Source organism: Anolis carolinensis, unplaced genomic scaffold, assembly GCF_035594765.1.
Source record: "Anolis carolinensis isolate JA03-04 unplaced genomic scaffold, rAnoCar3.1.pri scaffold_11, whole genome shotgun sequence".
NCBI lineage: Eukaryota > Metazoa > Chordata > Lepidosauria > Squamata > Dactyloidae > Anolis > Anolis carolinensis.
The window spans coordinates 14964254-14981403 of record NW_026943822.1 but is presented as its reverse complement, the minus strand read 5'-3'; the positions used below and the strand labels follow the sequence as shown (position 1 = coordinate 14981403).

The 17150-nt window shown below is 38.1% G+C and overlaps 1 protein-coding gene across 1 annotated transcript in view; it reads left to right on the top strand.

Annotated features, from left to right (window-relative positions):
• The first annotated feature begins 113 nt into the window (after positions 1 to 113).
• trpm7 (transient receptor potential cation channel subfamily M member 7) overlaps positions 114 to 17150 on the top strand; it is a 53561-nt gene continuing 36524 nt past the window's right edge. Inside the window, exon 1 of the mRNA XM_008122754.2 lies at positions 114 to 445. Coding sequence (XP_008120961.1) covers positions 443 to 445 — 3 coding nt within the window. The 5' untranslated portion in view covers positions 114 to 442. The remainder of the gene's footprint in view (positions 446 to 17150) is intronic.

Sequence of the window (17150 nt, the reverse complement as noted above, 5' to 3'; positions counted from 1 at the left end):
ACTATTGTTATTAGAAGGCCTCAAGGAAGGAAAACAGGTGAGGGGCGGGGCTTAGCCGGCGTAGCTACGCCCCGTATTCGTGATGCGCCTGCGCGGTTACACCCCCTTCTGCGCCTGCGCGGCCCTCGCGCCGGGCCCAGTCAGTCGCACAGCTATGAGAAGGGGCTGCTGGGACGCTCCTGCTCTCTCCGCCGCCTTCGACGAGCCCGCCGCCTCCCGACTCGGCCCCGCCGCCAGCTCTGGAGCCCCAGGCCGAGCCCGCCCCCTCGGGCCCCCGGAGCTCCCCGCAGGCCAGGAAAGAGGCGGAGAAGGCCAGGCCCCCGCCCCAGGCGCCGATAGATGGAGACAGGCCTTGCCGACGAAGGAGCCGAACCGCGAGCGGGAGCCGGCCTGAGGAGAGACCCAGCCGAAGCCCAAGCCGCCCAGAGCCCTGAGGAGGAGAATGGTGAGTGAGGGGCCTGCGGGGAAGTATTAGTATTATTCTCAAGATGTTTGCCTTGTCTCTTTGGCGCAGGCCTGGGCCAACTTGGGCCCTCCAGGTGTTTTGGACTTCAACTCCCAGCATTCCTCACAGCCTCAGGCCCTTTCCTTGCCCCCCTCAGCCGCTTAAGCGGCTGAGGGGGGCAAGGAAAGGGCCTGAGGCTGTGAGGAATGCTGGGAGTTGAAGTCCAAAACACCTGGAGGGCCCAAGTTGGCCCAGGCTTCCTTTAGCACCTCCCATGCCAGTGGCAGTGTGTCGCCTAGGGAGAACTAGAGCATGTGGACAATTTCAACAGAAACCATGAAAATGATCAAAATCTGGCTACCAGTATTAAAAAAGAACTCTAAAATCAGGACAGTAAATAACGAACAACACTGAAAACAGAGAAATTTCAGACATGAAACAATCAGGCTGCAATCATTTATGTTAAGAATCATACTAATGTAGTCAAAGTAAATACAGGTAGTGGATACCTAAAGTCAAATATTCATTGTAATTTATACTATCAGTAAATGTAAGAGATTCTAGAGGGCTATGATCTACCACTGTTTCTAATCAAATCCAATTTTGATTGATATTAATAAGATACCATAATCCCCTTCTTTGGCAGCCTGCGTAACAAGTGCCACTAAAAGTTGTTTATATACAGTAGAGTCTCACTTATCCAAGCTAAACGGGCCGGCCAAAGCTTGGATACGCGAATATCTTGGATAATAAGGAGGGATTAAGGAAAAGCCTATTAAACATCAAATTAGGTTATGGTTTTACAAATTAAGCACCAAAACGTCATATTTTACAACAAATTTGACAGAAAAAGCAGTTCAACGCACAGTAATGTTAGATTGTAATTACTGTATTTACGAATTTAGCACCAAAATATCACGATATATTGAAAACATTGACTACAAAAATGGCTTGGATAATCCAGAAACTTGGATAAGCGAGGCTTGGATAAGTGAGATTCTACTGTAGAAGAAATATTATATTATTAACATAGTACTCACACATTACATACCATACTATCCTTTTTACGTTTCATTGTAGTCTATAGACATCTGCGTTTTTGAGTTGAATGAAACAATCAGGGACAGCTAACACCTCCAAACAAAGGATTCTCCCAGACAGGAAGAAGCCAGGCCTTGAGGCCACAGGGCCATCAATAATAATAATAATAATAATTTATTTTTCTATCCCGCCTGCAGGGACTCGGGGTGGCTAACACGGGGCCAAGCCCAGAGAACAAACAATAAACAAAATAAAATGCATGTAAAAACAACATCTCCAAAAAAATAAAAAAAATAAAAAATAAAAAAATAAAATAAAAAGCACATTAAAACCATAGTATTGTAATACAGTACAATAATAAATAAGGAGCCCCGGTGGCAGAGTGTGTTAAAGCGCTGAGCTACTGAACTTGCAGACCGAAAGGTCCCAGGTTCAGATCCGGGGAGTGGAATGAGCGCCCACTGTTAGCTCCAGCTTCTGCCAACCTAAAACATGCCAATGTGGGTAGATCAATAGGTACTGCTCCGGCAGGAAGGTAATGGCGCTCCATGCAGTCATGCCGGCCACATGACCTTGGAGGTGTCTACGGACAACACCGGCTCTTCGGCTTAGAAATGGAGATGAGCACCAACCCCCAGAGTCAGACATGACTGGACTTAACGTCAGGGGAAACCTTTACCTTTTTTACAATAATAAAACAGTAAAATAATAAAATGGTAAAATGCAGATACCACAATTTAATGGCAAAGTGAATCAAATGCTAATCAAGGTGATTAATTATAACATCCACATCTACCTTCAACAGACAAGAGTTCTTTCTCCCACCCTGGATCGTCCACAGATATATAAACTTCCTTTGTCTAATTTCCAACATACCTCACAGCTTCTGAGGATGCCTGCCACAGATGTGGACGAAATGTCAGGAGAGAAAGCTTCTGGAACATGGCCATACAGTCCGAAAGATTCTCAGCAACCCAGAATTAGAGCTGTGTTTTAGCCAACAACTCGCAGAAATTCCAGCCAGTTTACCAGCTGTTAGGATTTCTGGGAGTTGAGGGCCAAAACATCTGGGGACGCACAGGTTGAGAACCACTGGTTTAACCCATTGCACCACCGTGGAGTCTTTAGATGTGGGTGAAATGTCAGGAGAGAGAATGCTTCTGGAACATGGTCATACAGCCTAGAAAACTCACAGCAACTCAATGTATTTCTTTCTGATTTTAATGTTTTAGTGCTTTGACTGTCACAGTAACATTCATTCATTAAGTGCTAAATTGAAGGAGAGCTGCCTGGTCCTGAATTTCCAAGAGAAAAGGCAGAAAGCCTAAATGAAATACCCACCCATGGCTCCCATTCCTTCCTTTGAGCCTATTCATAATCCTCTTAAAAATGGTATCACAGTAACTTTATACAAATGATACCTGTACCTTCTATGACAATACCATTTTTATGAGAATTTTAGGGTCAGAGGTGCTGGTTAGGAGGGGTCAAGCTTGTTTCCTGCTTCTCTGGAGATTAGAATAAGAAGCAATGGTTTCAAGCTGCAGGAAAAGACATTCTGCCTAAACCTCAGGAAGAACTTCCTGCTGGTTAGAGCTGTTCAGCAATAAAAAATGCTGCTGCCTCAGAGTGCCATCTCCTTCCTTCTCTGGAGGTTTTGAAGCAGAAGCTGGATGTCCATCTGTTGGGATGCTTCAATTGTGTGTTCCTGCATGGCAGAAGGGAGTTTGGATGGCATGGGGTCTCTTCCAACTATAATCCTGGAGGGGTGGAGGCCACTGCCTTCATTCCCTTTGCCCCCACTTCCAGGAGGTCAGTAGGTCGCCACTGTGGAAGTGTATTGGGTCAGACGTTCAAAATTAGACTTTGGTCTGGTCTGGCAGGAAGCTTTCTTATGTTAACAAGACCCCCCCCTTTTTTTTTTGTTTTCCAAAGTAAACACTCAACATAAAAGAAAGAAACGAGATATCATTTTCTCTTCATTATGGGACTCATTCCTTATGCCATTTGAGCCCCAGGCTACTTAAAAAAAATAATCAGTGCTGCTGGGAGTGCACTTTACGGGACCAGTCTGTCAAAGAGAAACTTTTTATTTTGGCAGTTCAGGAAAATTAAGCGTCTTTCCCATATTTCCTCATGCAAGTGGCAATCCGAGATGTCTAGGAAACTATCCTTTGTCTAAGGCAGTCCTTTGTCAAACCTTGTCACCGGTCTTTGGCAACACAGGGAAAAAAGAAGTTGTGGGTCACACAACAAAAGAGGTCTTTAGATATCTCCTGGCTGAATTTGAATTCAAAGCTCTCCTTGGACAGACCTCTTAAATATGTTGGAAGGGATTGGGTGGGCTCTGAAGCTACTCTCTCCCCAAGATTTCTATGGTCAAGTCCATCCACATTTTGAAAATATGACCAGGGTCCATTTTGAAAACTGTTGTAACTGAGGAAAGCTTGAATTTAGACCAGATGTCAAAAATTTCAAAGGTACCCAGTGCTTTGAAAATGCTGTCTGATGGTCAGCTGGAGAAATCAAGATGAATCCAGTCTGTAGAGTGTGGGTTTTCCATTGCTGCCCCCAAGTTAGTATGCTTCTCTATTTCTGTTTTCATTGCTATGATCCAAGATTTAAGCTATTCAGGTACCTGTAGTGCTCCAAATTTCAGTAGCCATGGATAAGACTTGTAAAAGAATTTTGTAAGATCTGTATAAAGGTGTATGCAGCTATGGTGATGAGTTATTTGATTTTGTTGTATTCTAACACGTACAATTCTATAACATTCTTCAGAATGGGATCCTACAGAAATGTATAGCATCTCAAATTTGCACACTGCTGACAGCTCTGTAGCATGTGCTCTTGTTGCTCTGCTGCTTTCCCTGAAGATTAAAACTCAAAGCTGCTCACAATTAAAAGGGAAAAAAAACATTAAAATATACGGAATGTTAGTATTACAATAGAATTAAACCAGTATATCAAACAATTCAGATATGAGTTAAAGGGTAAAATGCATTTAAAAAGATAATATGTTCTTAAAAGCAATTTGGTTAAAACAATATTATGCCTGTTCTTTAAAAACTCAGTTTTTAAAATCTGTCTGTTGGAAAGACAAGAAGAAAGGGGGTAATTCTGGCCTCCCTGGGAATGGAGTTCCATAACCAAGGAGCAGCCATAGTGAAGGACCTTTCTTGTTGCCTCACAAACGGTACTTGTCATTGTGATGGGACTGAGAAAACGGCTTCTCCTAGAATCACAGAATTGGACAAGATCCCACAAGAGTCATCACATCCAACCCCATTCTGCCATGCAGGAATATGCAAGCCAAAGCACTCATGACAGATGGCCACCCAGCCTCTTCTTTAAAACCTCCAGAGAAGGAGACCCCATCTCAGTCTGAGGCTGTATATCATGATCTCAAAGCCTGGACTGTGTCAGACAGGCAGACTGTTGTGTGCTTTCAAGTCATTTTCTGAGGCTAAAGATGTGTGACTTGCCCAAGGTCATCCAGTAGGTTTCCATGGATGGATGGGGATTTGAACCCTGTTCCCCAGAGTTGTAGTCTAACACGCACACCAAGCTGGTTCCATATACAGGGCGATAAGACAGGTAGCCTGGATCTGAGCCATATGGGGCTTTATAGGTCATAACCAGCACTTTGGATTGTACCTGGAAACAAATTGACAGCCAGGGGAGTTGTTGCAATAAGGGAATTGTGTGATCCCAGTTAATTATCTGGTGGAGTTCTTTGTACCAGTTGAAGTTTCCAAATACTCATCGAAGTAGAGCATATTACAGTTATATAAATGGGATGTAAGTAAGGCATATACCATATTTCACAATTTTTGAAGTTTTCAGAAAAGGAGGTAGCATATGAGAGATATCTGCTGTTACTTCAGAACCGTAAAGTACTGCTTCAGTCTTCAGATAATATTTGCATATACTTATTGCATCGACAAGAAGTAAAACTTCCCATTGGCACTGTAGAGAGAACATTCCCTAGTTCTGTGAGCTCCACCCACATGCCCCATTTATTTCACTCAAGTAGTGAGTTTTTAAAATTTCAGCTTCATGGAGGCTGCTAGGACAGAACAGAACAGAAGCCTTGCAGGCATTTAATATGGAGGTGTTTTAAGCTATCTACTTGTGTAAGTAAAATTTGTCTCACTGGTTCATGAGACATAGTTGAAATTTGGAGAAGAAAAAATTATCATACTTTTGTTTAAGAAGTCTTTATTGCTAAACTGTCTACTTGTTTCACAGTAGTTTATTTCCAGTTATAAATTCTTAGTGGTGCACTGTATGGTTGCATTTTAGTTTTTAATATATAAATGTTGCCTTTGGCATTCTTTCTGTCACTGTTCTATAACCTGCTGATATTTTGGACTAGGATTCCAAACAGCCCCAACAAAACAGGTGTAGAACATTGTGAGAGCTGAAGTCCAAAATATTTGAAGTGTGTCAGGCTGAGAAAGACTACTGTATTATTTTTGGAAATAAAATGTTTTCCTCATATTTGGGGACAAATAGTTGACACTACATGTTGTGGCTTACAACCTGAACCTGTATGGATTGGTGGGCTGGAGTTTACTGATTCAGTACACTTACATCTGCACAGGATTAGATTGGTGTGTATAATAATGTGGAGGATAGAATGAAGAAATATTGTATTGATCTTTCCATGGTTTTTCAGCTGCTTAAAGCTGCGTATTAGCTAAGGGCTGTATAAGGTACTTGAACATGTTTTTTTCCATGAGAAACAAATTCCTGCTAGTGGGCATGTTCTTTCTCTTCTGGTTAAATTATGTCACAGGCATATGCTTTTGTGTCTGTGAGTATGGCCTCAAGCCATACTTAAGATTACTTTTCTTCAGTTGCTTCTAACCAAGCAGATTGTTTTGTGATTGTAGATACAATACTTCATGCTTTAAGTGAAACATTTAGGCAGTAATTATTAGCAGTACTTTGTAAATAGGCATTGTAAATGGCTCTGGAAGTTGTTTTAGTGGTTTCACCCTTTGTTAATTTCAGTCCTCCTTTATACTTGCCAAGGGCATGTTTACACAATGATAGTTCAGAAGTGGATGGGTTGTCTGAGGACTGTCAGCTGAAAAGTGTACAGTATTTCAGCCAAACACTTTTTCTGTCAGGACTATTATAGGCCATTGTGCATGAAACTCTTACTCCACCCACCATTGAAAGCAACCCTACTATTGCCCTCACAATCAACTTTCATGGGATGACAAGAAACATGACGAATCCATGATTTTACAAGCAGTGTTGTACTCTTTGATGATTTATTTATTTTACAGCCTTATCTCCTATGTGTCCGTATAGGCCTACATAGGATAGGACTGCTGGATTTTGTTTGTTATTTCAGGGTAAATATAAAGATGAGTTTTAGCATATTGCCATCCTTAATTCAAATTGTTGATTAAATTAAAATGTTGCAATAAAGTTTTGAATTGACATATTTTAATTATATTTTCATTTTATTAAAGTAATGTTTTATATATTTCAAGGTATAGCTTTCAAAGGCCAGCCCTCCTTATCCATGGATTATTTAGCCATGTATTCAACTATCCACAGTTTGAACATACTCAATTTGTTTCCTAATCTAGGCCATTGTATATAATGAGACTTGGAAAATCCAAGGATTTTGGTACCTCTTGGAACCAAAACCCCACAAATACCAAGGGTCCACTGTATAGAATCATAAAATCGAAAGAGACCGCATGGGCCATCTAGTCCAACCCTTTCTGCTATGCAGGAAAAGCCCAATCAGGGAACCCTTGACAGATAACCATCCAGCCTCTGTTTAAAAGCTGTCAAAGAAGGAGCTTCCAACACACTCCAAGGCAGTGAGTTCCACTATTGAACAGCTCTTATTTTCAAGAAGGATATTTAATCTTCCTTCCATTCTTTTTAGATAGGTTTTTATGTACAGAGTGGGCCAAAAGTTACAACAGGGTTTTAATATTTAATAACTACTTTATTTTGTTTGTAATTTATAATACTATGACATCATATACAGTATCTATGTATAAGAAATAAATTAACATGTGAAAAATGAAGTCTCGTCAATGAAGAAAAAATAATTTACAAAATGTTTTTAAAACATCAGATGCCTTCGTGGCTTTTGGGCCACCCTCTATAATTGATCTGTTATGTTACAAAACAGACCCCTAATCTATTAAAATACTAATTAATGCCTTCTGTTGCCAGCAAGCTTAAGGGCTCAAGAAAAAATAGGACATTAGAAATATTTTTCTTCTAAATGTTTTGGTACTCCATATGACTTGTACTAAGGACTGTCGTTTACAAGTTTTACTTGGCATTTCAGTGAAACAATGTTTGGAATATAGTTAGGACAACTTAGATTTTTTTCAGATTTTTGTGTAAAAACAAAGCCATTTAACATAAGTATTTCTGTATGAATGTTATACCACACACACACACACACACACACACACACACACACAGTAGAGTCTCACTTATCCAAGCTAAATGGGCCGTCAGAAGCTTGGATAAGCGAATATCTTGGATAATAAGGAGGGATTAAGGAAACGCCTATTAAACATCAAATTAGGTTATGATTTTACAAATTAAGCACCAAAACATGTTATACAACAAATTTGACAGAAAAAGTAGTTCAATACGCAGGAATGTTATGTTGTAATTACTGTATTTACAAATTTAGCACCAAAATATCATGATGTATTGAAAACATTGACTACAAAAATGCATTGGATAATCCAGAACGTTGGATAAGCGAATGTTGGATAAGTGAGACTCTAGTGTGTGTGTGTGTGTGTGTGTGTGTATGTATATATATATATATATATATATAGAGAGAGAGAGAGAGAGAGAGAGAGATTGAAGAAACATTGATATTAATTGCAGAATCATTATTTAAATTAAAAAGAATGTTAGGTGTTATTCTGCAAACATAAGATCATATCAGTAGCTTTTGTTATGTCAACTCAGGACAACTATAGGTTTCTTGCAATTTCTTATAGTTCTACTGTCTTTTGTAGTTGATGTTTCTGGGTGTTTTCATCACAGGCATTAAAACATTTTAAAATGTGATCCATTTGTGTTCAGCACAGATAATGCCATTTGTATTCTTTTATAGTCATCATACTTTGTAAGCCTGAATTCACTTATAGTTTCCCTCAATTTATATCAGATGTATTGAATTCAGCTTGCTCTTTTATTTGGCAGTGGGCTGTCATGGGTACTTTTCATGTTGTGGAAATAAATTATGAAAAAATGCAGAATCTAAAAGTATCATATTCAAACAAATTCAGAGCTGTATGTGAACATTCATTCATTTGTGTACTTGCCTTAATTTTTTTTCAACAGAACATATTTCTTTTATGTCAATGCTTTAATGTAAAGGGGGAGGCACTGAAAATGATTATGCAGATGTCATCGATGTCCTGTTCTGGGTATGAAAATTCTAGGATATTGAGAAGGTGGTGCATGTTTATCTACAGCTGGCCTTATCTTGGAAAAATATGGCTATCTTTCAGCAGTGCTTTAGTTTCGTATTTCTGCATGGTAAGGGGGTTGGACTAGAACGCCCTGGGTTGTGTACCTTCCAACTCTATGGTTCTATGATTAATGGCAATACGGTACTATAGTACTAAGCTGGGAAAGAGGTGAAACTAATAAATTAGGAGGGGAAAAAACCAAAATTAATCTCCAGATAATCTTGATCAAACTAATGTTACCTTGAGTCTGCTTTCATGTCCGTCTTGTTTACTGCATAGAGAGAAATATGGTTAGACTGAGCCCAGGGTGCATTCTTCAGATAACCCAGGTGCAGTCTTGGCACTTGGTAACATATGGACTTGTTTCTTGGGTGAGTAATTTTGCTTTTCTGGAATGGCAGTTGATGAGCAGGAAGAGTTCCCATGCAGGTAGTCCCAGGTGCAGCCGAAAAGTGTTCATGAAGCAATCCTAAACATGTATCTTCACAAGAGTTATAAAATTTCATTAGTCTGGTATGTGAATTCAGAGTGCAGTTAATCTTCCTTCTGTAAACAGTGCCTCCTCTTCAAAGTGTATACATAGTGTAACATAAAAATGTAGCTTAAATACTTCGTTTTTAAAGAAAAAAAAGTAGTTCCCTTGATGGTACATGAACTTCAGAGCCCCATCATGATGCTAATTGTACTGACTACTTTGCTGCTTGTCGGGGCTATCAACTGGCCTAAGTTATGTGTCAGAGCTTCAACTAGTGATTTTGTGAGTGAACCAAATATCAATAAATATTCAGTCATTTAAGTTCTATGTAAAATAGTTTTACATAGCACTTAAATGTCTAATTTTCAATGATGAAGTAATTAGCACTGCACTGCTGTGCGTCTTTACCAGTCTGGCTGATATCCTTCGTAGTGAGCATGTTATAAATGAGGTTATTACACTAATCTAGATATGCTTATATGATAATCCTACAGAATTTTGTGGGTTTTATTTCTGTCTAATAGGGAAAATATTGGACTATAAAGTGCATAATATAGATGCTCATCTGAAATAATCTTGCTTTGTTTTGAGTAGCACAGAGAGAGAAGAGAAGACAATGTGTGCTACTGTGAATATCATCTGTGTTCTCTTAAACACTCTGTATGGGGTATTATGGCACCCGAAGTAGTTTGTCCAGTTTTTCTAGTATAGCTTGTAATTGAACAAAACCTCCCTGTAAATGCTTCCAAACAGATTCAGATTTATGTTAGATATACAGTACTGATACTGTAGCAATTTCACTTTCTAATTTTTTGGATTTGTATCCTTCCAGACATAACATCTTGAAGCCCTTGGGGTTGGATAGAAACTGTATAAGAATCGTAAAGCTTTCAATGAAAATACCATCAATATAAATTACAAATTGGATTCAGAAGTAGAATCAGATCTAAAAATATTTCCAAGAAAGCAGTATCAGTTTATGGATCAACAAGCCTTTCCCCTTTGGGGAATGAATTCCACAAGGAGGGCATCTCGCCCAGAAAAGTTTTCTTTTCCTTCCTTGTCAGTCTAGTTTTTGACAACGATGAAACCCTAAACAGATCCTCTCTTTTGATCTTAATGGAGGTGAAGGTTAGCCAAGAGAAGGTATAATAAGACTGATTATGGTTTATAGTATTGAAACCACTACATTGGGTTAAACTTGGAAGTACCTTATTTCCTCTAATGAAGATGTCACATTCTAAATGATTGCTGTTTTCAAACACTTTTCATCAATGAGCTAAGGTGCAGTGCTCTATGTTAGACTAAAATAGCAATTATCAATACTTGTCACGATGTTTTTCTTCTGACAGGTGTATCAGAATTAATTTTTAGGGGAAACAGGCCTGTATAATGTGCTGGAGTTTCATTTATTGTTGTTAATGGTTTATGTTTTTAAGTGGTTTTAATTTATTTAATATTTCCTTTTAAACTCTTTGTATGGTGCAGTGATTTTACTCTCTTTGTTTTAATGCCATGAGCTGAGGAGGACTTTGGGAAGGGGTGGATAATGTTGAAAATTGGATAATAAGTGCTATAGACAGAGTGATGGGACTTCATTCCAAATTTCCAAGCATCTTTTCTCAGAGTAAAAAGGAAACTTGAGTCTTGAAATGTCAAGTATTCTAAATCCTATTGGGTGGTTGAGCAGCATCTCCTTTTGAGACATCTCCTTACTGAACCTACTGCATAGCAGTATCTTTGTCTCACAGTCTCCCTCTCCATCCTCCTGAACTGTTTCATGGCCCTTAGTACTTTAATAATAAGTGTCTTATTTTTCTGTCAATCAATACTTTTATTTAGATTAAAAATTAATTCAATAAAGAACAACAGTAAGAATAATGGATGCTGCTGAGAGGCCCAAGTTCATGAGAGAAGTCATTTCTCTAAAAGGTTTTCTTTGGGTATAGCTAGGGCAAAGAAGTCCTAAAACTGGGTAGGTGCCTTTCTTAAGTCCCTGTAGTGTTGCTGAGTCATGCAATTCTATAATTGTTCAAGCTCATGTGTTAAAAACAATGGTATTACAATTAAGTCCTTTTAGAAGGGAGATGGTGCCCTAGAAAGTGAATAATCCGAACTGGAAAAGCATTGAATTTCATATCACTAAGCTAATTTACTAAGGGCTGTCATCCATAGAAATTCAACCAAGTGAATACAGTATAACCAAAGTTGTGGACACCAGTATCATAGGCCTTCTTTCTCCTTTTGCTAGATTATGGGGTCAATACTCCTTATTATATATTGGGAGGGGGGTGTTCCTCCTCTTACAGAAGTTCCTGCCTTTCATAGCAGTCTGTGAGTGAAACTGACGGATGTCATTTTCAAGGTCTTGAAAGGACAAAACGGATAATGAAGAGTAGGGAGATCAGGGAGGGCACCTACATTTATATTTTGTAATTGTTTGTTATTGCTGACATATTGTTAAGTGTATTGTCATGGCTTCTTTTGAAAATACAAAGTTGAAACAAATAATGACAATGAGGTTTTTCTGTTTTAGGAAAAGTATGTCTGAGGATAAAACTTTTTTCTCATTTTAAAATACAGATTTCTAAATGCAGTGGATCATGTTCTAATCTGAGATCAGGTGGGGTTTATCCAGTTTTTTTTTAAAAAAACTTAAAGAACGCCTCAAAATCTTCCTAAGTAAATTGTTCTATTTTTCACTTACTCTTAGTTCCCCTCTGTCCTATTTACTTTATACATTTGGAACTCAGTGGTTCTTATTCTTGCCTTAGTAAATTTCTTTTTCTACTTTCAACATTTAATGGTGATACTTTTCAATAATTTCTTTCATGACTATGGATACACAGTATTTACATGATTTTTAAACCATCACACGTGTAGCAGTAATACCAGAGAGGGCTTAAGAAAGATCAAGGCCACTTTTTCCTATTTTTTGTTACTAAAAGTGTTTAAGCTTTTGGTTTAGTATATAATAAGAAGTAATTTGCTTACACTTAGCAGCCTATGGGATGCATTTTTGGTTTTATAATGACAAGCTTGGAGTTGTTTGTTCCTTGGTTTTATTTATTACAGGTAAATTAGCATGTAATATCACCCAGTAAGGTAGGGATTTGAACCCAAGTTTCACCTGATATTTTAACCACTTGCATAGAACCACTATAATATTTCAATAATAAATCTCAATACTGTCTCATTCACTGGCTTAATCTAATTCATTGTACAGAAGGAATATAGAAGCAACAGTTAAACTGTCCAGAGAATGGGAAAAGAAATGTTGTTTACCTTTGCTACCCACAGCTTGCTCCCGGTTGGGCATCTGCCAAGATAGGGGCATGACTTGTAATCTGGGAAATATGCAGAATTATATGAAGTGTCTCTTGTTGCCTGAATGATAAGTCTTATCTTGGTACACATAGCATAGAATGAAAGGCACACTAGAGACAAAAGCTTGAGCTATTTAGGCACATGAACATGCAGCTTTTTGTGTTGCTGACTTGTTTCAGTTAAAAAGAGTGCATTAATAGTAATAATACTTTATATATCCCGTCCTATCTCCTCATAGGGACTCAGAGCGGTTTACAACAAATCGGCAAACATTCAATGCCATAAGGTGCTGAGTGAAGAGCAAAATCTGCTGCTTTTATGTGTCTGTGCTTTAATTGGGTGTATAATGATTATAATTCTCTATTGAATAAAATGATTCAGAGTAGAGGAATGACTCAATCTTTAAACTTACTCATGGCTTCTTTGTTGAGTCATGATATTTCAAAACAAGGCTGTTAAGCCTCAGAAAAGATTTATGCTCCAAGGATTCAGTATTTGGCTTTGTGGTTTTTATGATTCCTTGCAAAAACAAGATGTCTGTGTGGGTTTTTGTAGCCTGGGCATTTAAACAGCTCTATCTTTACCCTTCTGCTTTCATTTTTTTTCTTTAATGAATAAAAGTGTGACAATATGACTAATCCGATTCTTTTAAAAAGGAGACTGGTTTAAGCAGCTTTCTTTTTAAAAGGTTCCTAAAAACTTGAACTCCCTATGGAAAGCTTGTATGCAGAATGCTTTTTGATCTTACATTAGTGTTGTTTACAGTTGGATTTATATTTCAAACAGTGTACTGAATATAGTTGGCCCTCCACATTTTCAGGCTTGACTTTTGTGGATCTAATTATTCATGGATTTGATTACAGTATTCTTTCTAGGAATCTCCAGGTCTTCCAGCATGATTCTGTTGTCAGCCTATGCCAGAAGCTAACCATAGAATCATGCTGGAGGATTTAGATATTCCTAGAGTTAACAACTCTCTTAAGAATCTATAAATCCTCTAGTACTCAACTTCTGGTAATTTCCTTGCTTTCATTGTCAGTCTAACCTTAGACATTTAATCAGGGTTATTGTCAGCCAGTCTTAAATCTCTATCTAGAGCCCAATCTAGACTGCCATATAATCCAATTTCAGAATGCAGATTAACTTCATTGAACTGGATTATATGGCAGTATAGATGGGGCCTAGGTGTCACTATTAGGCAAGGATTCCAGCTTGTTCTAGAACTCTGGTTAATAGCAAACCTTGGCTAAGGGAACGTGTGTTTGCATGCAGTTTCTACAAACACAAGTTCCCAGACATGAAATTATCTCTCCATCATCTCTTCCATCATGGCTGTAGTAGTTAATGGTCTGTTAATGGCTGAAGTAGTTTTGTACTTAACCACCTGAATGATGTGTCACATTCTCGGTACACTAATATTCCTAGGAAAGGTGCCCTTTGAATCAAGAGGACTGCTTACTTCTGAAGGGAAAAATGCTTGATGGGGCAGAGTGCATAATGGTGTCCTGGTGGAACTTTAGAGATGGCTATCTGGAAGTGGCCCCCAGGTAAAAGTTTTATTACAGGAGTTATTTGTCTTTGTTTTGAACAAATTCCTTGCAGAATCATCTGGGGAATTTTCTGTTAATACAATAATAACCTCCATTGTATATTTGTGTATACAGTAGATACAAAAAGGAAAGGAATAGTATCGTATCAAGCTGCTTTGTATGTGTGAACACAGGGAACTGTAGTTTCTACCTCACGTGCTCAGTTTCTGAAATGAGATTCATTGGCTTTAAGAGATGATGGGAAGATAAAGTGGTTTATGTGTGGAATTTTTTGCCTCCCAGCTATTGCTTTTGGAGCCTTTAAGAGTACGGTGGTTAAAGCCAGCTAGGCCTGGGTCATAGCTTAGTCTCATGATCACCCATGTGTTTGGTTAGTACAAATGTGTCTTTTTAATTTTACAACTTCTTGTAAATGATGGAAATACGTGGATTTATAAGTAGAAGTTTCAGTTGAGAAGGTCTGCTTTTCAAAATAGGTTCTGAGATTTTCTTTAAAGCACTTTGGGTAGAGCTGATACTGTTTTTTCATTTTTAAATCGAGCAATTGAATTAATGGGTAAAAGTGCTTTTTATTTGATACCTTGTGTTCTTGTTCTGCTCATTAGTGGGAGCAGAGTGTACATTTGTGCCTGAAGTTCAATTAGGCATTGAGATTTGAACAGGTTTTTGTGTGTATTATGCTATGCGTTCAATCAGAATATATTGTACAATTACATTCTGTAGAAAACATATTGCATATATAAGGTTATTGCATTCACAGCATTACTCTAAATGTTATGAGATGTTGTGGAGCTGTAGTGGTTAGTGGTGTCAGGAGGCCATTTTCATATCTCGAATTTTCAGTCTAACGTACCTTAAAAGGGTTATTGTGAAGATGAAATGGGAGAAGGAGCTTCATGTTGCTTTGAGCTGCTTGTAAGAAAGCAGGGTAATTGAAATACAATTTGTGTTTGAAATATATTACAGTTTGATATGCCTTAGACTTGCAAAAAAAGCTTTTATGGTAGTTTAGACCTATACCTCCCTGGATCTTTTTTCTTCTGGGTTTCTCAACATACATGTTAAGATCAACATGCTGTCATCAATTTTTTTGAATAGGGAGAAGAAACAGGGGTAATCCTGTAATAATTATACTCATGGAGCTATTGTATTCTGCATTCAGAAGGACTGGTGCTACTGATATGGTACTACAATGCCGCTGCAAATCTGTTATTGCAGAGTCACAAATACCGATACAGTTAGCCCTCCACATCCACTGGGGTTAGGCATATAGAAGCACTGCAAAAGCTAATTTAGAAAATGCTATTTCCTAACACAAGAGAACACCCTTAAACATTTGTATGTATTCCAGCATGACTACTGTGGTCAATGTTCACTGGATGTTGGCCATAGAACCACACTGGAGAACCTAGTGATTCCTGGAGAGCATATTTTTAATCAAGCCCATTAATGCTCAAATTGGAGGGAGGACCCTATTACATGTTTCCTTAAAGGAGGGCATAAGATGTTGGGAGATTGTATCTGAACTAGGCATGATTTGCATTGCTAGTAGGAAAGGGAAGTCTTGACCAGTGCTACTCCAAGTAGTGGTCCCTGGATTGATGCCTGTCCTCAAACCATGGGCTGGCAGTCCCTAGCAAGTTTCTAATCAAGAAAGAAACAATTGGATCCTATGAGCACAAATACAGTGCTAGCTGTTGGCATGTTGACAATAATAATAATTGCCAATTCTTCACATCAGATAGCTCGAGAAGCATTGGTCTAGACAGTGGTCATGTTTCTGTTTCAGTCTGTGGCTTTTCCCTCTCCAAAGCACAACTTTCCTTTCACAGAATTGGAGGAGCAGTCAGGGCAAATGGTAGTCAAGTGCCTCATATGAATCATTCAGTCTGGTTGCACTGGCCTCATGGAACTCAGTAAGATTTATGTCTGAGTAAATTGTATCCAATTTCAATGAATATAAGAAGCGGAGAGGGAATGCTTTTCCAAATATTACATATTTTTGTCTGTTTTGTTTGTTTTGTTTTAAGTATCATTTGTCCGCTAAAAGCCTTATTTCTAATACTTCTCTTGGCTATTGCTTTCCTAGATGTGCATTTTGGAGTAGATATGAATTAGATCTTCATACAAATGCAATTTTTTGATTGGAAACTAATCTAAAAACTATTCAAAACAGTTGCATAGTGTGTGCCTGCTCACAGCCAACACATAGCCTCCGGTCTATAAGACCAGAGGGTAGTCTGGTTGGTCTTAATGTTTTAACTTTCTGTTTTAAAACTATTTTAAAAGAGTTGCTTTATTTGCTTTTCATAGTGCGTGCACTTTCACATTTAATGTTTTTATCCATGTGGTACAATACATTTGAATAGATAAATGCTATTGTGAAACATGTTACTCAGATGTGAACATTACTGAAAGTAATGAGGCCTAGTTTCATCTCAGTGCTCCTGAACCAAACAACCTCAAGCATTATATATGGTTTGTTTGTACTTTCCTGTTGAATGGATAAAGGTCAAAACATAAACCATCTGTGGTGAATCTTCAGTTACAGTTTTGGATTGCCAATATATTGCCTTGTTAATAGGCGAAGACCATCTCATGGTTTATTAAAAACAAAGACTTTGTTGTGTATCCAAAACTGATAATGCCTTTGTATGGAGACAAGTTTATTCTTTTATGGCAAATTTTTCAGTTTTTAATACTACAGTTAGAGAATAGAATATTTCCTAAGAGAAACTTCCTAGAAATATCCAGTTTATTGAAATGTAATGTAATAGAATGGTTCTTGTAATAAAATGTTTTACGTTATTTTAAGGTCTGATCTCATC